This window comes from Athene noctua, chromosome 1 (genome assembly GCF_965140245.1).
Source record: "Athene noctua chromosome 1, bAthNoc1.hap1.1, whole genome shotgun sequence".
NCBI classification, from domain to species: domain Eukaryota; kingdom Metazoa; phylum Chordata; class Aves; order Strigiformes; family Strigidae; genus Athene; species Athene noctua.
Genome location: NC_134037.1, coordinates 245,001,617 through 245,027,278, shown reverse-complemented (window position 1 = coordinate 245,027,278; position 25,662 = coordinate 245,001,617). Strand labels below are relative to the sequence as shown.

Here is a 25,662-nt window from a genome sequence, read left to right as displayed (position 1 = left end):
CCCGGGACCTGCTGCTACAAGGAACCGCTGCGTTCATCATCTGCGGGAGCCGTGCAGCCGCCCGCCCTCCCGCCCCTCCGCCTCGCCCTGCCTGCTCCTGCTCCGGCTCCTGTTCCTGCTCCGGCTCCTGCTCCTGCTCCGGCTCTTGGGCGGGCGAGGCGGGTTCGGGGGGCGGCTCCGGCCGGGGGGGCCCTGCGGCCACTCGACCCTTCTGCTGCTGGATGCGGGGGGCCGAGGCTGCTTCCCCCCTCCCCGTGCTGCCTCCGGGGAGAGCCAGCAGATCCGGATGGGAGGGGGGACGCGGGGTGATGCATGCGGAGGGGTCCGGCCCCCGGGAGCAGAAATTGGGGGCCAAGTTTTAGGGGAAGGGAAGGACCCCGAGAAGCCCCCGCGGCCTCCCCCGCTACTGAATGTTGCCGAGGGGAGGGGATGCGGGGCGGCTGGGGCGGGGAGCAAATGCGCTGGAAGAGACAGAACCTGAAGCGGAGCCCTGCTGCCTCCGGGGGGGCTGTGGCTGTCTGCGCTCCCGTCTCTTAATTGGCATCATGAGGGGGAGCGGGCGGAGCGGTGACAGCTGCGACAGGCGGAACGCATCCCGGCGGAGCGGCCCAGCGCCGCAGCCCCGGCCGGCGGCAGGCGGGCGGGAGGCGTTGGAGCCTGGGGGAGGCCGGGGAAGCCCCTGCCCTCGCTGACCTCCCGGCAGCTTCTTGGCCACGGAGGGCTCTGCTTTCCTCGCCCCTCTGCCCTTCCCAGGGGGAGCGATTGGTCGCTACATGCACGGGGAGCTGCGCGCAGCCCGCGGGCCCCCGGCCGCTTCCCTTCTCCCCACTTTCCCAGGAGGTCGTACAAAGAAGCGCCTGGCAGAGATGCTTGTTTATCGTGTTCCTTGACGGTGTGTTAGGGTGCTGAGTGGAAGCTAAACCGCTTCAATCCAGCAATACAAAGAGAGCCTGTATATAGCCAAAGGCAAAAATGTGCAAAGGGCAGAGCAGCACAACAAAAAGATGTGTAGTTGCAGAGATGTTCATTGTTTTAAAGCCAAGGCAAATGCTTCTGCAGGTCAGTTCTTCACCAGAGCTAACTAGATTAAAGTTAAAATTTCACGTTGTGTGAGCGACGCACCTCCTCCCTCCTGTCAGCCTGGCAGGAGAAGCAGGACTGGCCTTTACGGTCTGGCTGGTGTCCTGCTGCCATTTAGTGTGGTCCAAGTTGGAACATGTGGAATAAGGTGCGTGAAGGGCTCATGTGAACATGTAAAGAATAACTTTTCCCAAAACTTTTTTTCTAACCTCTTTGTGGAGGAGTGGATCTTTGCCTTGAAGGGGTTTCATTAAAGAAAATGCTCGTTGTCTGACAAGAAGATACTCAGCATCCCATGTACTGAGACAGTTATTTTCTCTCTGGTTTTCAGCTATAAATAGGCCCTAGCTTTTAAAGTATGGAGCTGTCCTGATTTTCATCTGGTCCAGCCTCATTTCTAAGAAGAATATCTATTTTAATATCTGGTTCAGGTCCTAAGTACTATCTGTATATTATGAAACTATACAGTGAAAATATTCACAGGAAAGTTGGGCCAAATCATGCAATCCTTAAACTGGCAAGACTTGTGTAAGGCTGCATGCTTGGCCCCTCCTGAAGGACTTAATAGCATGGCACATAAAACTTGGCTTTTGAATATTTCAAATGAAGAAGTCTCTATTCTGATATCAAGTATGTGGATACTCTTTGCCAAGTACCTTGAATCCATCTTCTGCACTTACAATAGGATTTCACAGTGCTTTTTTGTTCTTTTGACACACTAAGCAGCATGCACCCAAATATCTGAAGTGAGGACAGCAATTAAAGTCTACATTTATACTGATGTGAAAGATGCCAGACTTACTAACCTAGCTATAGTATGGTATAATACACACCTAACATAAGATTTAACCTCAGTTAAAATTGCTTGGTAATATGTACCAGGTAATATGATAGTTTGGTAAAAGCTTTACAGAAAGAGCCTTAGTAAGAAATCTCTAAGTATTGCATGTCCAGATATAATGGGAAAGTTTAAATTGTTTCAATGGATCGATTGTATCTGAGATACTAGATATACCAGATAAACAGCATGCTACCACTTTTAATTACCAAAAAAAATATTCCATAATTACAAAATATTTCCTGCCCGTAATTTTTATTTGTGCATATGTAGAGAATAATTTAAGATGCCCAGGCCCCAAAACAGGGTTATCAAAACAATAAGACTATGGTGTTTGTAGTACTGAATAATATATAAGGTAATGATCAATAGTCCCTTACAGGGAATACATTTCATCTTTACATTAGCTTGGCTATAAATTTTCACTATTGGCTTCAACTTGTGCTGTGTTAGATTTATGTGATTCATGCCTGTTATTGATTAGTGCACAACTATTTTGTGGGAGATGCCAAATTAATTGTTTAAAAAAATCCATGAAAGTGCTTTTTTATTGGCCACGTGAGACTGGACACATACTATATTGTTGTTTTATTATTCCATGTAAATATAGTTTCCAGTAAGCTTTAAAAATAGTTACATGAACATTTACAAAATATATTGAAAATGCTACTCTCTGCTTTATATTGTGGCTCAGAAAGTAGTGTAATGCAGCAATGTGCTTCTGAACGTTGCTGGACAACTCCTGTGAGATCACTGCAGTCTTACATGAGCATTCCCAAATAGAAAGAAATTTCCATTTTTTCCACAAGACTTCTACGTTTATGCAGGGTTTGGCTGATAGCATCCCCCTTGGAAAGGTAAGCAATTTGCAGGGAAGGCTGCCAAAAAATCCCCAAACCCTCAGAACCAGATGAGCTGCTATTTGATACAGATACTTGCTCTACTTTGCACATTGATGCTGAACCTAGGAGCTTTACCGAAGCAGTGCCCACTTCTCTGCAAAATGTTCTCATCTCTAGTGCACAGATGTCTGTGTGAGGTTGCTGTTATGTGCATGGTAAGACTTAATCATTTATACACTGCTACTTAGGTTTAGAATATTTTAATTTTTGAATTTGAGATGAGTAAAAGATAATACACCAGACAGAATGGTTACTATCTAGGCAGAAATGTGTGAGACTGGACTATACTAAGGATTTTCATTTGTCAAGCCTCTAGAAGATCATACAGTGAGAAAGTCTTTCCTCATATTCCTAATTCACTGATGCCTGCAATGAGATCTTTTGGTTCCATGTGTAATATTTTTATGTCACAATTCTGATTCAAATGTATGTTTTCAGAATTTATTTTGCAAGACAAATTTCATAGGCTCTTTAATACTGCTAATTTTGGCAGTCTAAAAACTTGGGGTTATTTTCTTTGAAATATTTTATTTGTTGTGCAAATCAGAATATGACTGAGCTTTAGATCCATGTTTATAAATGATGAGAAAGATTGAGAGTAATCTTTTAATTTGGTACGTTAAAGCCGTCTGCAATGCATCATTCTAGCAGAGACTCAAGGGGCTTCTTCACTGTTTGAGTATCATACTTTAAGATTTATTCATCTGTTCCTTGTCTTTGTCCAAACAACTCTGGGAATGGGAAAACACCTTTGAAAATAGCTGCTTGTCGCTCAGGGATCAGTCACATCTGAAAAAAAAAAGTATCTTTCAATGGAAAAATATGTACATTGTTTGTTTTTTCCCTTGCCTTTTGTAGGTATACTGGAATTTATCAGTATAGCAGTGGGCTTGGTCAGCATCCGAGGAGTCGACAGTGGACTCTACCTTGGAATGAATGAGAAAGGGGAACTGTACGGCTCGGTAAGTTCCCGCTAGCCTTGGGCAGTCATGATCCCTACATTCTGTGGGAAAAATACTTGCTAACTCCTACAAGCTCCCGTTGCACTAGGTGCTGTACAAGCACTTTTTACTGCTCTAAATATCTTGCAATCTAATTCGAAACCAAGACCCTGTGGGTGCTATAATGAATATGGGAGAGGAAAAAGGTGACAAAATCAAGAATGAGCGATAACACAAATGGATATGAATTTAGACACAAGCAATGGAGACTGATGGCCAGAGCTGGTCACTGAAGACTAAAGGATGTACTGTAATATTTGTAAATGTGTCCTTTCAGTAGAGACCTAAAACAAGACAAAGTTACAGCCTTCTGTGCTTAGGCAGAGAGCTTTCTAGGAATTGACAAAAGAAAGTAGAGGGGAAGGTAAAAGGTGGCATATGTGGATGAGAAAATGAGAAAAAAGCTGTGGATAAAAGATATAAAAAGTATAGGAATGAGAGCATGAGGCTTGGTCATCTTGCCCTGAAAGTTTGGTGCTTACTCCCTGAAGGTTGGCAGCAGGAATGTGAGGTGTGAGGGAGGAGTAAAACTTGATCTTTCAGATGTGGGAGTTAGGCTGGCAAACCAGCCTACATGCGTGTGTGCAAACATGCACACACGCATGTGCAACATGACTCTTACCTGCGAATACTTGAGACTTCTGATGTACGCTGGGGTTCACACCCTGGGTAGATCGTGGGCAGGGGGAATCTGAAATCAATGAGGTAATTCCCCAAATAGTAGAAAGCAGTAAAGTATCAACTTCCAAAGGTGACAAGGACTAGAGAAGAGTTGTATTTGAGGAAGAGGATGGCAGGTTTGAAGGGTAAACAAATGTCTAATGTGAAGAGAGGCTGTGGGGTCCATTAGAAGCACAGAGGAGAAGGTGTCAATGCTCAACTGATGGTGTAAACATTGCAAAGAGAGACACTCAAAAAGGAGTTGAAGTGATGGTAGCTTCAGGTGTATCTGAAAATATCTGTGTCAGAGGGGAGTAATGGTAACTGGGGAAAAGATGGGTAGATAACTAAGTGGGACATCAATGAGAGTGGGAGGAAACATCAGAAGATGGTGATGAGTGGGCAGGTGAAAACAGAAGGAGCACGAGGGATGTCCAGCTTCCATATACATGATCCATGGAGGAGTGTGAGGAAGTGAGACCAGGAAGGTCCAGCAGAAGCGTTTTTATAGGGGTGTCCAAGTTCACTGATCTCTTTCTAGGAACATTTTGTGTGAGAGAGGGGAGGTAGAGAGGGGAAGAGGACTGTCTTCCGAGCAAAGAGCAGGCTAGGGGAGAAAGCTAGAAGGTACAGATCATGACAGTGTATGTGGGAGGCAGAAAAAGAGGTGGTAGAATGAGGGGCAAGGCTGGGATGAAGAATGTGTAGACACGGGAGAAGGGGAGATGCAGAGGTGGTGAGAACCAGTGAGTGGGAAAGGCCAAAGAAAAGGGATTTGGCATAAATGGCAGTATGGAGGAGGAGAAGGTTGGGAGGATGGAGAGGAAGAGTGAAAGGGAATGGATGCTATGACAGATGTAAACAACTTGCCTGTGGGGAGTAAATTGTCGTAAGTTACAATCCTTGTGTAGCTGATGAATAGGATGAGGAACTGGAGAAGTCATGAGTGTTTTATGGTTCAGTTAGGCAGCAAAAAGGCAGAACAACAACAGTAATATGAATCAGTAATGTTGATAATCATCAGTAAGAGTAATCGTTTAAACACAGTGAATCAGTTACTCTACACTTCAGATATTCAGAAAAAGAAAATGTGGTTATCGATAGAACTTAAATGCATAAACTTGTGAAAGCAAATGTTACATCACTTTTCCATGCAATTTATGTTTTGTGTTTTCAATATGTTTGACTGTCAGAGCGAATTACTCAAAACATTCTTTGCTGAAGAAATATGAACAAGAAATTCTTTGTAAATTGCTAAGCTCACTGTGTTAATAAAATAGTTGCTCCGTGAACAGCAGTTATAAAAGGAGCCTGTTTTCCTAGGGGTTTGTGTCTCACAGTTCAAGACATGGGTCTCCCTGACCTTCTGTCCCTGCAGTAACACAAATTCCCCAGCCTTTTGTGTTTCTTGCATAGAGAAAGAGCTGTCCAGGAGAAAGAGACAACATTAGCTATCCATGCTCACCAGACTGTCAGTTTGCAGGGATTACATAGCTCACCACTCCCAAGTGGGACGTGCAAATGATTTCTCTTCTTTACTCTGCCTCTGATTAGTTGCAAAGCTGATAGGAACTTAATTTTCTTGAAGACCTTTGCCTCCTGATTGAAACTGGTTGAAAAGCTGAGGAAGGACAGACAGGCAGGCAGATGGATGTACAATATAATTGGATAACCTCTTTTCCCTAAGAAATGACGCTAAAAATATGAAGCCATTCATAATGGAGAACTGGCAATCTATAGGGCCAGAATTCAAAGTTCAGGTTAAAATCTGATGGATGATACGGCTTATTGTCAGCCTCCAGAGATGGGACATAATAAAGAGTGATGATAATTGAATTACATTACTTCCAATGAAATATAACCTCTAATGGCTACTCAGCGTGATGATGCTTTAAAGCCTTGTCAACACTAGCAATCCTAGTGCCTATATTTCAGCAACTGTCAGCTCTCATAGAAACACTGAGATAAGCAGGCCTCAGAGCAGATTTTCATGTAGAATTGGCTGGACATTTTTAAGTGACAGTGTTTTGCTTTTGGTCAAAAAAATGCAGTTAATTGAAAATGAAGTTCTCCAATGGAGTAAATGTTGCAGTTTGAACCAGAAGCTGGGCACAGTCCAGCACAGGATTATTTTTCTGGAGAGAGAGGAGATCATTTTAACTGAAATTAGTTTTGATACTGATACATGATAGGCTAAGGTTCAAGTTTTTTACCTGAATTAAGCAGAGCAGTCACTTGAACTGTTCTGTAGCATCAGCAAGTTGTCCTTGTGCTGGAAGGCGGGTCCGTCTTCACCAAGGACCATGAAAAGCATCAGCTTTGTCATGGATCAGGTACACTTACAAGGTTGTGAATGTGTTTTCTAAGGTGGGAAAACTGTTTCCCATGCACAACTGAATAACAGCCTAAGAAATACCTGATCCTGCTCTACATCAGCATTGTGGATCGAAGCAGGTGTGTTTCTGCAGGCATTTGGTACCGCAGCACTTGAAACTGCCAGAATAGATGCCCTGTGTCTATGACACTATCATATTTATATTCAAATTACTGTATGAAAAATATATTGGGTGTGAATCAAATCAGCGACCTAAAAGACTCCTCTCCTTCTATATTTATGTTTGAAACATTTGGCACAGGAAAATTTTTCCCAGCATATTTGTGGTGCCACTGGAGATCAGACATATGGTGAAGCAGAGCAGCCAGAATGGGTGATTGCTGCCAATTTTTGTGAAAGGCAACAGTAAAGGCAGTTTCAGCATATCTTGATCCAGGCATGTTACTCTTGGCCTTCTCAAAGTGCTTCTTTCCTCCTAGATTAGCTGCCTGACAAACTTCCCAACTTGCCACTGTTACAGGGGGGAAATTCTGCTGCATCTTCTGCTTAAAAGAGCACAGTGACTCTCATGCTGCTCTCAGGCAGAAACATACAACATAAGGTGGTTGTTCTCAAGTTCCCACAGATTTAGCCAGGGAAAGCTGAAGATACATGTATGTGGTACTGCAGAGAAGCCAGTGGTAGCTACATAGCTATATAGCTATAGACTTGGAGGCTGGTTGGTGTGAGCAGCTTTCCCTCCTATCTCCCTCTGTTCCTGCTCTCCCTTTACCTTGCCTTCCCCTTGCAGCTGCAGCTATGACTCATCATGTTTCACAACACCTACTGTGCTTGTCACTGGAGAGGAGGAAAAATCCAAACTACAGATAGGACCCAAAGGGTGTTAAGATGAGACACAAAGACCTTTCTGAGGTCTTTACAGAGAGCCAAACGGCTCTTGCCAACACCTCTGACAAGAGTGTTAGCAAATTTGTCTTAGCTGTGCTCCTCAGTGCCATGCCATGGGGTGAGGGAGGTCTTTCTGTTCAGTCTCACGACCTTCATGGGCTCTCCCCACCCTCATGCTGCCCTGCACCACTGCCCTTGGGAATATCAACAGTTGGCACCTGTATGGCAGGCAGTGATGCCACCCATACCACAGGGAGCCCATTGGTTGTATTGCAGGCTGTCCTCTGAGGGAGTCCTGTGCTACCTCTAGCACAGCAGGACAATGGGACACCCTCACCTCAGCTTCCCTCACTGTCCTGGGCTCTCCTGCAGTAGAGAGCTGTGCTACATCCCACTGCTGCCATCTCTGCCCCACCGATCTCCCATAGATGTGGACTTGCCCCACTACTCAGACTAGATATAAGGAAGAAATTTTTTATGATGAAGGTGGTGAAAACTCTGGGCAGGTTGCCTAGAGAGGCTGTAGATACCCCCTCCCTGGCAGTGTTCAAGGCCAGGTTGGACGGGGCTTTGAGCAACCTGGTCTAGTTGAAGATGTCCCTGCTTGTTGCAGCTGGGTTTGAATAGATGATCTTTAAAGACCACTTCCAGCCCAGGCCATTCTATGATTCTGTGAAATGCTGGTGTCTGTGTTGCTTCTTGTGTTCTTGGCAGGTGACAAAAGGCTGCTCAGGTTGGACGCTCAAGAGAAAAATTGGGAGTTGGAAGATCTGAAGCAGCTACAGGGGGAGCTGTGAGGGGGGGGGGGAGGTGGGAGGGGAGACAGTGCAGTTGTTGGGGAAGGGGGAGAGGGCTAGGAGTGTTTGGAAGGGAGGGTAGAGAGAAAGGCTTCATGTGCTGAGAGAGTCAAAGAGCCAAGATGTACAGCCAGGGAGAGAGGCTCCTCACTTTCAGACTTAGAGGGTGTGTGCAGCAAAGTCAGATTTAGGACTGCTTGTAACAGGGCAATAAATTGCTGTCCTTCAAAAATTAACTGAAAACTTGCTTGTCTCAATGTTTTGGGGACACTAAACCCGCCTTTTGTTCCTAAAACTACTGGGGAGTGGGTGGAGGAGGAGAGAGTACTGTCCTTGAAGAAGCATGTTTTCCTAGTAAGTCTGCGGGGAGGTGATGATATGCCTCTTCACTGTCGCAGCAAAACTGCACCTGCAGAGTTCTGTGCTTTTGTTTGGGTGCCCACGGTCCTGGAAGGACTATGCAGCTACAAAGATGGGTGAACGGATTTTTTTTTGACAAATAAAGGACAATTTTTCGGTTTTTCAAAACTCAGAATTGCTTGGTCTAAGTAAGGATTTGTTTTGCTGCATTCTAAAATTATCTTTTATGTTCCCATGCAAATAAGGGAAGGGAATTGCTCAGCCCTTCAAATGGTGGGTCAAGGTGAATGGAAACAGCATGAATTAAAAAACAGGTTTGAAGGTGCATGTTGGAAACAGAATTTGGGACAAATATATGGTCACTACAGATATCTAAGAGTAGGATAGATAAATAAATTACCCTGCAGTATCATTCACACTTTCCTGTTAGTGTTAAACACCTCCGATCTAAAGCGATTCCATATGCTTCAGATTTATTTATTTATTTTTTAAAATAATCTAGATTATCTGTCTGTCAGTGTACATGCAGGTGCCCGTGGCTGAGGTGAGCCTGGAAACAGGACAGATGCAGCACACAGCAATTTCTGGAGGGACAATTAAATGCAATTTCACTGAGTGAAGGCACAGACTTCTAGGATGAGAATGGTCAGATCCCAGGAGGCATAATGGCTACAGCAGCAGGTTTAACACCCTTCTGTTTGTGTCTAAAATAATAAAGCGCCTTTTGATAAATGTTGCAAATGGTAGAGAGGCAGAGGGAAATTCCTGAGGTGGCTGAGTTGCAAGGACTGGTCCAGGCTTTCTGCATGAGCAGCATTGCTCAGGAAAACCTGGCACTCCTGTGATCAAAACCCCGATGGTGTCTTTTAGCAGTAACAGATACCTGTGTCTTCCTGAGTAAATCCACTTTAAGCAGAAGAGTTGCAAGAAGCAGGCCTGTAGCTAATATGAGAGGGTAAGCTTTGAGATCTGAAGAGGACCAGTTCCAAAGGTGCTTATGGTTCTGAATGTGAGGGAAACCTGAAACATTGTTAGAGATGCAGAAATCCTGTGGAAACGGTATCTATCCCAGCAAGGGTGAAACTGCTAGGAAGGATCTGAAGACTAATAGGCTGTGGGTGCTTGGCAGAGGGTCTGTGAGGAATGGGAGAAGGGCAGGTTGCAGAAAAGCATGTGTCTTAGAGGTGTGGAAGCACAGGGATAAAATGGAAATTGCTGCGATAAAGATGACTGGGACCCTGAAACATATACTAAAATATAAAGCAAAAACATTTTAGCTATATAAATGGAAAGGGAACGGGAGTTTACTGAAGCTAGATAAATAGTTTCAAGCAAGCCTACTATTTTATTTTGGTAGGAATTTCTTTTTCTAGAAATAGGAAATACGGTTGTGCTAATCTGCAGGGTTGTGTTAGGTATGACCTGCAGAAGAGAGCATTTGCTACAGTGGGTAAAATGGGTGTTAGTAGAAGACTTGGATGATAGATGGTGAAAAAACTGAAGAAAAGGCAGCAGTGGGGAGTGTTGAAAAGTATCGGACTGGAGTGAAGCTATTAGTGGAGTTTTTATGGGTTGATCCTTGAGCTGGTTTTATTCCCTGTTTTTTATTAGGGACATTAAACATCTTATCATAAAAAAAGTAGTAGTGTGTTATTAAAATTGTTGCAAAGTTGAGGAGTATCTTCAGTACAGAAGGCAGCCTCATAGAAGGGATGTGATGACCTAAAATGTCCAAAATGTTTACACGTGGTGCTCAGGGAGAGCTCAATCACTGCCACTGCATATGACACTGGTAGGATCCAGTCTAAATGCAAAGTGCAGTTGGTCACCTGTGTTAAAGAAGATTAATTGAAACTCAGACAGGTGCAGAAAGAGCTTACTGGGATAATCAGAGGGATGAAAAAAATATCAAATGATAGTCTAAAGATCTTGGTTTATTTAGCCTGCAGAATGAAAAATGAGATGGTATGCCCTTGGTCTCTGTAAATACATTGAGGTTTAACACCAAGGAGAGAAAAAAGTCCTTGAAACAGAGGACAAGAATGAATTGGTTTGAATAGGTCACAAGAAAGCTTAGGCTCCATAATGAAGAAGTTTCAGGTCATGAAGGAGTAAGATTTTGAGCTGGCCTGAGGAGTATTTGCAGGGAGGTGGGAGATGAAGCATAAATGTTTTCTCTCTGTGCTGTACAGTAGGAAACAGCTTTGTAATTGTGGATGTTTTCTTTGTGAAAGACATAGGTCTGAGAAAAGCCCTGAAGCTTTAGTTACTTGGGAAGATTTGTCTACAATCTCATCTACTTCACCTTTGCAGATAGCCTCTCTCTGAATAGGATGGGCACCCTTTGCTGAAAGCTGGGTGCTGTTAAATGGTGTTCCTCACAGGTACCAGTGTTGGGGATGAGAGAAACTTAAACCCACTCAGCAAGATATGAGACTCTGTAGAAAAAAAAAAGGTCTTTTGAGATGTGGATACTGGTGTAGGAAGAATTGATAGGTGAATCCAGATGCTTAACACAGATTATGTGGGAGAAAGCTCTGTGAGACACTGCAGATACTGTAGTTCTTTTTAAACTAAGGCTTTAGTCTGTTTTTTGTATCAGAATTTCACAGATTATAACACCTGTCACCAAAGAGGGACATCTACTAATGGTGTCTTGTGGGTCTTTGATTTTCCTCTGAGGACTTCATTCCAGATGCTTACTAGATCTGAGGATAATTTTATACGAGAGAAAACTCCCAGTAATATCCTTACCTTGGTCTTCAATTCTGTACTGAACTTGGATTCTACATGCCTGGGACAGGAAAGTATTAGATTAATTTATATATGTGTCTGTGTGTACATATAAAAGTAAGGTTTGGTAAAGCAAGATTCTGCTTAAACCTTAATTTAATGATTTGCCTTCCCCTAATTAAAGATGTCTCAAATTTTGTGTTCTTACAAAAACAGAGATTAGAGGTGCTGCTTGAGGAGAAGCAAGGAGGTGATCTAACACCTTGCAGAAACCCCCTTCCAGAAAGGGCAGTCCTGGTTCCCCGCCTCTGCTGTGTGCTTCTGCTTCCTTCCTTGCTCCGACACCAGCACCCATCTGACCTGTCAGAATATAAAGCCACAGAAGAAAGCTTTTTTTTTTTTTGTAGGGTTGCTTCTCTGACAGTTTAGCTTCCTGAACTGGCTTGTTGCCTGTTTGGGGAAGCACTAGTACTCAACGGGAGGATCAGCTGCAGTGTGGGATGGGAGAGGAGTTGAGTACCACACTGTCGACAGTGAGCAGTTGTTGAAGTGACATAACTGCATTGCGAACCCAAATCCTACCCAGCGAGGAAGTGTGGGGCATGTTCAGTTTGAATATCTTCAGATTCACTTCTTCGCAGTTGAGTAGCTCCCGAGTCGCTGCAGCCCCGAATGTTTCTGGACCTAGCCCCGTTAACGATACGGAGGTGTGAAAAGGTTCAGTGTCTTCAGTTGATCTGAGAATACTATGTTGAAGTGACATGCTAAAAGAGTATCAGCAGCAGTGACATACTGAGATATGCTTGGGGATTATTCGCTGCATCAGATAAAGATCTGATGTGCTCTGTTTCTGACTCAGGAGCCAGTGGGATGTGAATGTGGCACTCTTTTCTCATTTTACCATTCATCATTTTCAGAGACAGAGTAGAAGAAGTCTGCCCTGTGGGGACTTCATTAGGGATTTTCTCTAGGCTCAGATTTGCTTTGCAGTTTGAATGTTCTGGGGCTTATTTGGTGATATGCAGTATGCAGTTCATTTGTGTTGCATTCAAAAAGCTTAAGAAATAAAGCTTGTTACAGTGCAGATCCATTCTTCCCCCCTCTATAAAGCCCCTCAGTTTCTTTTTTCATTTCTTTTTTAAAGGCAGACCTCTGCTGTTACTTTTGATTTCAAGATCAGATTTTTAATTTGTGTTCCATGTCTGCTGCTGAGGAAAAACTTGGCTTCTGGTGTGGATGCTGCATGCTTTTGAGGTCTGGCCCAGGCTGTGTATCTTTAATCTGCTAAACTTTACTCTTCAAATTTAATACAATTATGAAGGCAACTGTGACTCAGGAGAAATTTTGACTTGATTCTATTATGGTTGAAATGCCATTGACTTCAATGGAGTCAGGATTAGACCTGCTCCTGTAAAACCACCAATTAATTTTATGGTTGTGTCAGCAGACCCCAATCAAGATAAGAGCTCTACTGTATTCATCATTTTAAAAACCTAAATCTAGACAGGGTTCCTGCCCATGAGAGTCTGCAATCTAAAGACAGTCTTTTAACATGTAAATGTTTATTGCTTTTGCATAGCAAGGGGGATTTTGGCCTGCTGATGCCTTTGTTAGGACGGCATCTAGTGTGTAATCTGAACTTGGAATAGGAAATTTATTGGGGAAGACTTCCGGAAAATCCTTTGAATCATTTTAGAATATACAAATATTGTAAAATTTAAGTAAAATAATCAGGTTTTTTTTCTTTATACCTTAAAAATCTGAACTCTTTGGAAGGTCCCTGTGCTGCTGGTACCCAGTAGACCAACTGCCTGGTCTTTGAGCTCTTCAGTCACCAGTTCTGTTGACGTTGTTATTATATATCTTTTTTTTTTTCTGACAGATTGACAACTTCTCTCATCAAAGCTGAAATTAACTGCTGAAATTAACTGCATGGCTAAAGTCTGACCCACTGAAAGACAGGTCCACTGATGTGTGTGTGTGTGTGAGGAGTAGGGGCTCACAGAGGAGCAGAGCCACCCAACTTCCTCCAGTGTTTCCCAAAGGTTGGGTCGGCTCTGTCGCTGAGAACCTAAGTCAGGGCATAGCAACACCAAAGATATGTGGATTTTCTGAGAAATCTTAGGGAAATCTTTTTTGTCTTACTCAGAAAGTGAAATTCTAACAATTGTGTGTCTAGATCCATGGCTTTATGGCGGGATTGCCTCTGGGAAAAGAGATGGGGGAAGTGTCCAGAGTCATCTCTGGCGAGACCTCTTACAAGAAATGTTTGCCGATGGAGGAGCACTGCTGTCTAAAAGAGCAAACCTGACATCTTTTATTCAGCAGCAGCTCTTTGAAATGCTGGCCTTCCTTTGTGTCCAAAAAATGTGAGAAATTAAAAGGCCTCATTTTTAAACAACTTAAACTGCATATGATATTGAGTCCTGCCAGGTAAAGATCTTAGAACACCAACCCTTTGCTGTACTGCCCACCAAAGCGCTGTAGATTTAAAAATATCTCTGGCAAATGTATCGGTTTCCAAGACTCTAGGGGATGTTTGGAATTTCAGTGAGGAGGACTGGATCTTTCCAAAATGTGAGTCAGTGACGCTTTGTTTATTTGATTACCCCCATACAGAATGACAATGTGGTCAGTAATGTGCTTGTCCTCTGAGCTAACACTTAGCAGGTACCTTTACATAAAATCAGTGACAAAATATTGAGACAGGCTTTTGTTCATCAGTCCTTGACCAAATCATCTTCCTGAAAGAATAAAACATGAAGTACTTTTACAGCATACATGTTCATCACTAGATATGTATTTTAATTATTTGGTCCCCATGACAAAGTGTTTTATGAAGGGCCCTGAGCGTTCTGCTGTTTTTATGATGATACCTTGTAGCTGAGGGATAAGGTCCTTGTCTAAGGATGGATAAATCCAGTTTGGGGGGCACTCACTGAGTGTAGACACTCATGTAGGTTAAGTGCTTTTTATCATCCACTTTACAATGTCTTTCAGCATGTGAGTTTAGCTGCTCCTGCAAAAGGCAGCACTTTCTGCTGAAGGAGGGCTAGCTTTCCTTTAACCCAGTGTTCTGTGCTTAGAGAATAAAGTAAACAATACTGTAAGCAAAGTGAAAAATACTGAAAAACCACTTTGATGCTATGCTTCATCTTAGCTGTATTTAAGGAAAGCATGTTTTATTTAAAAATCTCTATTCAGTTAAAAGCTTAACTAGTATTTCAGGCTGAAGAGAGTGTGTGTAGCTGTAGGATAATAGCCCTGGTTTGACATACATGTTGTCTTTTGATAGAAGAGAATTTGTGGAGTGGGGAGCCGGGGTAGGTCAAGTTACAGCTTTCAGTAAATCTGAGCGTGCCTGAAATGGTTCTTTTAGTTCTTAAAATATTTGTTGCCTTTTTATCATTGCATGCCTGATCCAAGTTCCATTTAAGCTGATGGGAACTTTTCTCCTGTCTTTTTTAAAAATTGGCTCTGGCCCCTGTATCAGATTGCATACCACCTTGCTTTCTGATTCTTGGAAGGGTTCAGCCAAGCGTTATGAATTAGATGCTTAGATAACATTGATGACTGCAGTTCTTGATTGTGCCAGGGAAACCAAAAATAAAATAGAGGTCAGAAGTGTGACTAGTAAATGGCACAGTGTGGGCCCGGTTCTGCTGGCGCAGAAGGGAGGGGGACACACCTGCTTGTTTATTTTGTTTTTTAAGAGTTGACTTCGTCCCTGTCCTGCTCTGTGCAGAGAAGGAAGCTCTTCAGCTTCCAGAGAAATGGCACTGTGACAGCTTACGTGGCCCAAGGCGTGTCCCTGGAGCTTTGTCATGACTTCCAACAGCAGCACAAGCAGACGCTGGGTGTTTAGGTGAAAATGAGTTTTCATCTAATCCACTTGGCTGGGCAGATCCAAACAAAACCTTTATGGACATAAGCATGGTTGCTGGTAGACAGCCTGTGCTGGCAGATGCAACTCAGGCACAGTGGGGTTGCTCTTCCTTTAACAATTCCATGTCCAGGGAGGGCATGCTTAAAGCTTGACAGATGCTGCAAACTTGAAATCCCAAAGGGGCGGATATCAGTAAAATCATGAGCTGTGGATTTGGCAGTGGCAAAAATGGATGGAGGCCTAATTGGCATCTCATCCTCCAGCAGCTCATGTCAGAAGAGCTCTGTAAACAACCTTGGGATAGTGTAGTGCTGGATCCCAGTCTGGTTCCTCCAGAGGCGGTCCATGATGGTGTGGAGAGCAAGGGAGGAGGAAAAGAGGGGCAGTGGGGCAAAGGGGAGAAGCAATTAAATCCATGCTGACAGTTTCCTTGAATTTTATTGTTGATGTTGGAGTCTGCTTGCTTTGTTCAGGAAGCTCTACTTTTCTGTAGCCTTCATCGGGACGTGGAAGCACCATGGCATCTGTATCTGTGTAGCTATTGCGGCTTTTGATGATAACGCTCCCAAGGGGACCAGGTTCTGCCTGATCTTGGGAACTTTACAAGCTTTTTCTATGAAAGATATTAATTTTTAAGCATGCTCATAACTGCTCCATGGCAGTAGTACAGAACGGTCACACTTTTTTTTTTTTTTTTGGTAAGTGGGGATTTATGTATAATAAAAACTTTATACAAATTCACTAGAAGTTTAGGAGGAGAAACGAAGATGAATGCTCCATCTCTGTGAAGGTACAAAGTGGCCTCAGGTAGGGAGAATGCAGTTGCCCAACTGTGGTTTTCCTAGGACAACTTGCCTAATTCCCATCGTCTTAAACAAAGTGCCATGAAATATGAAATGCATGTGAGTGGCAGCCTGGCTATTTGCTTGGTCTCTCTTCTGGCCCCTCAGGATTTCCTGCTGTTGTTCTGAAGTGCTTGTGGAGAAGCACTGACACAAACACAAACAAACAGTGAGCTAGTTCTCCTGGCAGACTTTTTTTTCCTCTTCTATTTTTTTCATGTTCTATCAAATTATTAAACAAAGCATTCTGAAAAAACACTACTTGGAGAAACTGTTCAAAGAAAACTCTGACATTCACCAAGTCAGACACTCAGTGTGCAGAACTTGCCTCACAGTGCTGTCTAACTTGGAAAGTGGCATGGCTCAGACACGTTTTTTGCCTTTTTATTGTGGTTGGAGGTTGTCCACCCAGCCAGAGACTAACAGGCTTAACATGGGAGATCAGACAACACCACAGCAAATGCTGAACTACACCTTTATTTATGACAGCTCTGGATGAGTGTTAATTATTAGCTGGAAGTAGTCTGTTCTAGAGGCTGATTGCATTACAGCATGGGAAGGGCCAACTGCATATGTGTCTGTAGGCAGAGCAGCAAAGAAAACCACTTTGGAAGAGAATAGGAATTTTTTGTTGTTGTTTTTCTTCACTAAATACGCAACTTTTATTAACGTCATGTAGCCATAATGAAGGATTTACATGAATTTATTTAGGAAACTTTTAAAGATGATTTGATTGAGACAGGGTGGATTAACATGGTGATAACGTGCAGCAGGTATGTAGGAAGTGCTGACTACATCACATATACTTCTTGTTAATAGCTGTTTGGACTTCTAGATTAGGTGTTTTCTTGTGAAGTGTCTATTTAATCAGTGTAGCAGTCTGCAAAAGGGGAAACTGTGTGTGGCATAGAACAGAATAGTTTACTAGACATGAAATGTGTTGTGATTTTAGGACTGGTGGTCTGAAGGGGTTTCCTTTTGTCAGGCTACAAAATAAATTGGAGTTTTAGCTCTGTAAGGTTATTTAAAAGAAAAAAGAATACTGATGTGTTTTATACAGGATCCTGTACTTTGCTTTCAACTCGTAAGCAGCACAAATGTCTTACCATTCTTTAGAGTCATAAAACCATTCTATGGGTAGTGTACATGTGTTTTGCCTATCTCCACTTATTTCCAATTAGGTGCTTCACAGGGATGTCTATTTTTGAATAAGCTGGCAAATATTATGTTGTGATGGCTGTAACTATGTACTTTATTGATTTAAAATCTCACTTTTAATCAATCTACCTGGAAATAGGATGACATAATGATTTTTCTCCCTGGTTAGATGGTGGAGAATTTAGGAAGGGAAAGGGATTCTGGGCTTGCTTGACCAGGCATTAGCAGACTTCTAAATTAAATCTGCCTTGGGTTTCTGCCGTTGTGATACATGAATCTTTGCATAATTCGATTATTTGAACGTTACGAATTAAACAACAGGTTAAAAAAAAAAGGAGATAAAGCATAGAAATGTAGTAAAATGAGAATCGATCACTTCGTAGTGCAATACTCAATGGACAGTCCTCCAAGAAAACATGTGGTATGTGGTACAACATATGATTTATATAATTTTGAGGTCACCTCCTTATCTGACCCCTGAAATAAATGATTTGATCAAGGCAGGCAGCCTCACCTTTCACAGGAGTGCAGTTTGCTTTGCATAGCTGCTGTAGTTGAGTGTGTTTGGTATTTGTGTCAGTCTTTGACAAAGATATCTAGTGACATTAAGTATGGTGCAAGGAAGTTTTGGTACTGGAAAAATGATAGAGAAGTCAATTGCTAGAATAAAAGTATTCAAAAATGACTGTATTCTAGGGCTAAATCTTGCTTTTTGACTATGAGCAAGAAGGGGAAATGCAAGCCACTTGTAATCAGGAAACACCTCCTTCCCATACTGGGGGAGTAGGCTTTCAGCAAGACTTTTCCATTCTAAGTTGGTGAGGCAAGAAGGTGGTTGTTGGCAGGAGAACCAGCCTCACCCCTGTATTATTCTAATTTCTGGCTTGAATAGAGGCACGTGTGCTCAAAACATGAGTGTAAATTAGTGTTAAGTAGTGTTGTGGTAGTACATGGTTTAGTTGTGGATTTGTCAGTGTTAGGTTAACAGTTGGAGTCACTGATCTTAAAGGTCTTTTTCAACCTAAATGAATTCCTGAATTCTATAATTCTACATAGATGACTATATGACCAGTGGTTACTGGTTTTTGTCTGTTGTGGTACTAGATGAGCCATTATTGTAAGGATCTCCCAGGGCATGGGAAGAAGGATATGCTGGGATTTTGGTCCCCGCATTATTTTCAGGGCCTGATCCAAAGTCACAAACACTGATTTACTCCAGTGCTCCTGACTACAACCACAATTTCTAGATGTCCTAGAAGGAAATGGTTTATGAATTTATAAAGACATTCACTTCTCTGAAAGTGTGATTGATAGTGTCCCTACATATCTGAACCTGCGTCCTAATTGCTCTGCTCAAGTTCTGCAAGTTAATGTTGAAGTATTTGCCTACTGTCTATACATGAATTTCTGAGAATTTTGATGAAGGACAAAAGATATGTAGCTGTGTTGTAAGAGGATGAAAAGTTAAAACAGGATAAGCTTGTAAAATGAAGATTGAATCTGTAAGCTTGGAATCCATTGAACTCATCCAGAGCACAGTACAATGCAAACGCTCTTATTCAAGGTCTGCTAGTTAAGTGTACCACAGCACTGCCATGATCCATCAAACCTGCCAGATAAAGAGAGGCTATTTTAAAATTTCCCCTTCAGGGCATGGGGAAGTACTGTTCTTTCAAAGATAGAAATTTATGATGATGCTAAAAAAAATGCAGATGAAGTGAATAATTAATGAATTCAAGACAGGACTGAAATATCTTCCTAAAATGTTGCTATTTTTAGCAGGGAGTGCTTCTGCAGTGCTTGTCATGTGATCCTATTGCCTTCTGAGAGCAAGACACCAATTTGAATTAGCTTCTCTTTCCCCATGGACCTATAGGCCCAGCATATAATACCCCTTAGCATCTGCTTCTGCCTTAAAGCAAACAAAGTGATTTTAATTCTCATGCAAAATAAAACACTAATGAAAGCTATACTTAAAGACAATTTTTACAGCAGCTGAGTAGTTTTTATAATAGTCCATACACTGATTCTGTACAAGGGGGCTACTGCAATGTGTTCAATTTTCAGCTGCTGCTGAGCTCCCATAATACTCATTGCTGCTCCAGTTTCTAGATGTCAAAGGACACAGAGACAATTATCAATAGGAGGTTGCAGGATCTGGCCCATAGATAAGGATTTAATGTAAACAGATCTATGCTGGTTTTCCCTACAGCCAGTATGGAGTGTTGCTATGAGCTACTTCGCACATTAGAAATATTATAGTCAGAAACACCTCTAAAATGTTATATACAGCCAGCATATGTGTGTGCTCACATTTCCGCATGTGCTGCTCATCTGGACCCTAGGGAGGGAAGTCTCCTGGTCGAACTTCAGGAGAGGGTGTGAAGGATGGGACTGGTGTCTTCTTGTCAGCCACAGGCCCCTCCTGCGACTGTTCAAGCCACAGCCACCCAGGTCGCAGAGGACGTGGCCACTGCTGTAGTGAATACTTAAATGTTTAACATCCAAAACCTGGTCCTGAAGGGGATTTCTCCTTCCTGAAGGGTAATAAGGTTCCCAGTACCCATCAAAGGGGAAGTCAGGAGCTGCTTACTTGCTGCCTTTTTTGCCTACTGGAGCTGCCACAGGTTGAATTTCAAAGAAACCTCCAAATCCCAAACCTTTAGGCACTGAGGAGGACCCTGGCTTTGCAGGCCAGTACCCAGTTCAGAGGGGTGCAGAGGGGTGCTTGGCTTGCTTTCTCCACTTGTGCAGAAGTCGTTCTCCCCACATGGAATAGTTCCTTGGTGACTCCTGTAAGGTGCTTCTTGGACCTGGCTGGGACCCCAGTCCCCAACCCTATTGGGCTGCAGAGCTCTACTCCAGGAGCAGCATGCTTGCCATGCAAAGCAGCAGTGAAATGTCTGGGCTGAAGCACATTGCTGTGGGAAGGGGTTGTGAGCTGAGTCCCAAGAAGCAGAGGTGGCCCCAAAGGTGACTGCAGCCCCAGGGCAAGCTGCACGCTTCAGTGATGGTGGGTTTTGGGAAGCTCCTAGATTAAGCCATGGATGATGGCTTCTTGGGAGCACTGGAGCTTGAGCTGTGGCTCCTTACTTGTGTTCAGGTACACATTTATGGCTTAGGTGCTTTGCTGCATCTGATCTTTGGTCTCCCTTCTCTATGTTTTCCCTCTCTATGTATGTATCTAAAAGGACTGTTTTAAGATTTAATTTCCACATGTACAGAAGTCTGTGTTGTGTGGAGCTTTGTAATAATTAGAAATTGATCCTCAGCTGGAAGCTCAGTTTGGTGTGAGTGCCATTCAAGTGAGAACTCTTGTTATGAAAAAATATATTAAATTATCATTATTACATTTTTTTGTGCCAGCTGAAAAGACTTTCCAGGCTCTCCCATGTTAGAGCTCCACCACCTTTTTTTCAGTCTTCTTGCTCAGTCATTTGTGTGAGTTCTTCTTAAAATTAATCTGGTTATCAGGTGGCTGCTTTTTAAGCAAACATCTATTTAAACCAAAAGGATGTAGAGAGGTACACACAGACTGAATAAGTGGGTGAACTGGAAGGAGTGGAAGTCTGTGGCAGGGGGATCTGATGAATGGTTGATGTCTTCAGTGGGTCCTGTCAGTAGGGCAGGACACAAGGACAACCCCAGTAAAGCAAGACTGGAGGAGTTTCCCCACCTAACTTAATCTCAGCCCAGGGGGTTGTGCTCCTGTTTGAAGCCATCTTGTGTTGTGCTTCTGTGATACAAATAATAAACCAAACAAATAATAGTAAACTGTATCTTTTAAAATTAATGAAATACATTGAGTTCTCCATGCAATGAAAGGACATAGACGTTTTAAGGCCCTAAATTGTATTGCAGCCCTGCAAACCAGTTCTAGTTTTCTTTATTTCTGTCTGTTTGTTCGAACGCCTGCACTCATGATCGAAGCAATTAGTTATATAAGTCCAGTCATGTCTTGTGAGCTGCTTTGGAATGATCAGAAATGAAAATATCTGGGTTTAGTTTTGATTTGGAGAATGAGGCTTTTGGAGAATAATTTTTTCTTCACATAGAATTATCTACCCTTATGACTTCTTAAGGAAATACTCAGCAATGCAACTTTGCTTAGGTAAAACTAGGAATATTGAGTTCATTTTGTGAATTGACCAAGGATGTACTGATTTCAAGCTGTGAAAATAGTAATTCTTTTAAAAACAGCTTATTTTTGTGTCTATCTATCTCCTTACTGCTTTTTCTTTTCTTTCCATAGGAAAAATTAACCCAGGAATGTGTATTCAGAGAGCAGTTTGAAGAAAACTGGTATAACACATATTCTTCAAATCTATATAAACATGTGGACACTGGAAGACGATACTACGTTGCGTTAAATAAAGATGGGACTCCAAGAGAAGGGACTAGGACTAAACGGCATCAAAAATTTACACATTTTTTACCTAGACCAGTGGACCCTGAGAAAGTACCGGAACTATATAAGGATATTTTAAGCCAAAGTTGACAAAGACAATTCCTTCACTTGAGCCCTTAAAAAGTAACCACTATAAAGGTTTCATGCGGTGGGTTCTTATTGATTAGCTGTGTCATCACATCAGCTCCACTGTTGCCAAACTTTGTCGCATGCATAATGTATGATGGAGGCTTGGATGGAACATGCTGATTTTGTTCTGCACTTAAAGGTTTGTCCTCCTGGAGGAGAGCCTATGCCCACTCGCTTGATTTAGTACGAGAGGGAGCGCGAGAGAGTGAGTGCGAGAGAGAGAGAAAGGGAGAGGATGAATGGGAGTGAGAGTGCGAGAGAGAGGAGCCAAGGGGAGGAGGAGGAGGAAGGCCTGATGCATGCTGGGGAATAGACACGCTTTTAAATTTTTGATCAGTTGTACTTCATCATATATCAGCATAGCTGCCATACTTTGATTCATCCGGATTTTTGGCTGGTGGCCTGCTCAAGTGTACGCTGCATTTACAAAGGCATGGAGGGTGCAGTCTTACTTAAACAAGAGACTTTTCAGTTAATTGCTCTCTGGGTCTCACCCCACTGAGTTTAAAGCAAAGACCTCTTAGTAAAAAAATAAAAATAAAAAGTTAAATTTATTTATAGAAATTCCAAAGGCAACATTTTATTTATTTTATATATTTATTTATTATATAGAGTTTATTTTTAATGAAATATGTACAGGCCAGATAGGCATTTTGGAAGCTTTAGGCTCTGTAAGCATTAAACTGGCAAAGGCCACTATGAACCTGTGGTAAATTCATGCAAGTAAATATAAAGGTGCATGGATAAAAAAAAAAAACAACAATAAAAAGGTAATAATAATAATAAATTCTAGTGACCCTCATGTACTAAAGGCGACAATCTCTTTTGTGCCCGTATTATTGTACAAGTATGCACACCACTCATGACACTGAGTCCTCACTCTTCTGACTGCTTGTTTCATAGCTTACCCCCAGAGGATTAAAGAGAAAACTGGGTCTTCAACTTTGTGTCTGTAATATTTCCTCTCTGATAAAGTGACTTCTTACATTGTTGTAAACTTCACAGCTGTGGAAAATATAGGGTTGGAATACATTCTACTTGTTAAAACCTATTGCAGATTATACCAAAGCTAAATGATAAATTTGCCATTTTTTTTTTTTCCCCTAAAGCAGAATGCCAGAAACAACATAAGTAATACCAACAATTGTACTAATTTTAAGATTCCACAAATAGCACATAATTATTTCAGAGGGCAAGAACCGGGTTAACAGGATCACTCTTGTAAACATGTTTATTTGTGCACTTGACTATCTACTATGAAATTATACAAGTTCCATAGGGGTCATTGTAACATCTTTTATGGAAAATTGCTTTCAGTGTGAACTGTCATAATACATGATATTAGCACCCTTCCTAAAGTAAAACTTGCAAAATGAAACTAATAAATCTCTATCAATAATGACAATGAGGGGGACAGTACTAGACTTTTTTTTTTTTCCTGAAGTATGTTCAAATATTCATGGACCATAAGTGAGCCGATAGTATGTAATATTTAAGGCATTGTAGCATTTTATGTTAAGCACACAAACACGTTGATTAGCAGTTACTATTTGGGAATTAAGGCATTTTTTCCCCAGTACCCTGAAGGAAAAAAAAAAAAAAAGAGAGAAATCATGTAAGGTCCATCTGACAAATGCATTTTGTAGTTGTTGTATTCCTTTAGGATTTGAATCCAGTGCCATTACATTGAGTGTAACCTTTGCCATTGGATCTGTGGGGAGCGTGGCTGGTTTTGACACCCATGGCTGTTGGCAGAGGCACAGAGGCTGAGCACAGATATGCTTTCGAGGAGCTATACATAAGTTTGTAGCCTGTTCATAGTTAAGTCTTTTTGCTCTAAGGCACTCTTGTCCATGTGATATATATTATTTGAAACATAATTCTGTTCTGGAATAACCTCTGGCTTAGTGTCTTGAATGAACATGACCTTTCTGTACTCAAGCAGGTGAGAGGGGGCCATGTCTCAACGAGTGATATCAATAATCTTAAATAAAATGTGGCATTTTATTATAATTGTTTATGAATGATAAAGATATGTGAATTACGTTAGTTGATTTGTAGGATACAGTTAGACATACTTGTCTAGGGACTGTTATTGCCTAGGAATTTACAGTCTTCGACTGCAGCCCACAAGTTTGTTTTTAACCCTTTGGAGCTGCTGAGACCCGCAGGCAGTTTGGATGCTGAGGGTCAACCGGGTGGTGAATCATTTGTCCAGGTGGTGCAAAACCATGCTGGACCATAGGAAAAGAAAGCATGCTTCTGGGGAGGACTAGGGTTCATCGCCTGGTGTTAAACAGATCAACCCTACCGCAAGGAAGGGAGTTACAACTCTCTACTCGTTCACTAAATCTGACATACACCGGGAAATTAATTGCAAAGGTTAAAAATACCATGAGTTGAGGCCACAATACTAGGCCACAGTTTGAGTTCTAATGTTAAATTGACTTGGATTTTTAGTCATAGGCAAATCATTACTACTAGTTAACATGTTTTATTTAATTTATTTTTTTGTATTTTTCTAAAGAAAGGATTAAACGCAAGAAAAATGTTATGAGTTTATGGCAGTCCATATCAATAAACTGTAACCGATTTACTCGAATAACCCATAATGGTGTGTAAATACTGACTTTATGTAAATACAGAAATGTGTAATTTAACATAGGCATTATTGCGAGACTGGATGGTCCAGTCTGCCACTCCCTGCAGGTTCACTGGGTCAAATTCGGCCTGTTTTGGGTAGCAAACACAGATTCTGTTCGGTCACTTGTGTAAAATGAGTTATTTCTATTTGTTTTCTGTGGGGGATGGGCAAAACCATCATTACCCGGGTGCTGCTTAGCTCCTTTGCCAAGGCATGAGGGCGTGCAGATGCCCTCCCGTTCCTTATGTGAATCCTGCTAAAACAGGGCTGGAGAGAGCTGACATGGCAAAGTGGGGAGGCTTGTAGTGCTGCTCTTCCTCTGCTGTAGACAGAAATCTTCATTTTCTAGTGCTGTGCATCTGGTACCTTTCTTGAGCACTAAAATCACTTGAAGAAAAATTTGAGGGAAAAACAAAAGAACAATTGGTCTTATATACTTGATATTCTGTAATGGTGTGTAAATACATACAGAATTCTGTAATTTGTATAAATACATTGATATAGAATTTTGAAAATTGGTATTATTTGCTTGACGTCCCTTCAGAGCATTCTCTTATAACCATGCATGTGTGTAATATAACAATATTGCAAAAAGAAGTCCTTTCTTGTTCCTAGAAAGGGTGTGAGAAAATTCCAGGAAGACCAAACCCATCAATATTTTCTATATCTCTTTGCTAGATTGGAAGAAAGCAGTGGAATATCTTTTTGGCAAGAATTGCATTAGCATTTCACTTGAATCAGATCTGTCTGGGCAAGCAGCATGGGCAAAAAGGTGATGGAGAGCCAGAGCAATGTTATTGTATGGGCTGGTTTTGAGCTCCATCTGGTAACGTGTTGGGCAGCGCTCCCAAACTTAAGTGGAGTGGATGAAACCTAGCAGAGCTGGGCAGTGCAGAGAATGGAAAGAGAAAAATCAGATGAAAGCTGTCTTAAATTGTCACCAATCAGTGCAGAACTTAAACTGCCTGCCCACTAGAAGGAGAAAAAGATGCCTTTCATAA

The 25,662-nt window shown here is 42.0% G+C and overlaps 1 protein-coding gene across 1 annotated transcript in view; it reads left to right on the top strand.

Annotated features, from left to right (window-relative positions):
- Nucleotides 1-24,950, top strand: part of FGF9 (fibroblast growth factor 9) — a 29,054-nt gene extending 4,104 nt beyond the window's left edge. Inside the window, exons 3-4 of the mRNA XM_074915496.1 lie at nt 3,679-3,782; nt 21,733-24,950. Of these exons, the coding sequence (XP_074771597.1) occupies nt 3,679-3,782; nt 21,733-21,978 (350 nt within the window). The 3' untranslated portion in view covers nt 21,979-24,950. The remainder of the gene's footprint in view (nt 1-3,678; nt 3,783-21,732) is intronic.
- The last annotated feature ends 712 nt before the right edge of the window (nt 24,951-25,662 follow it).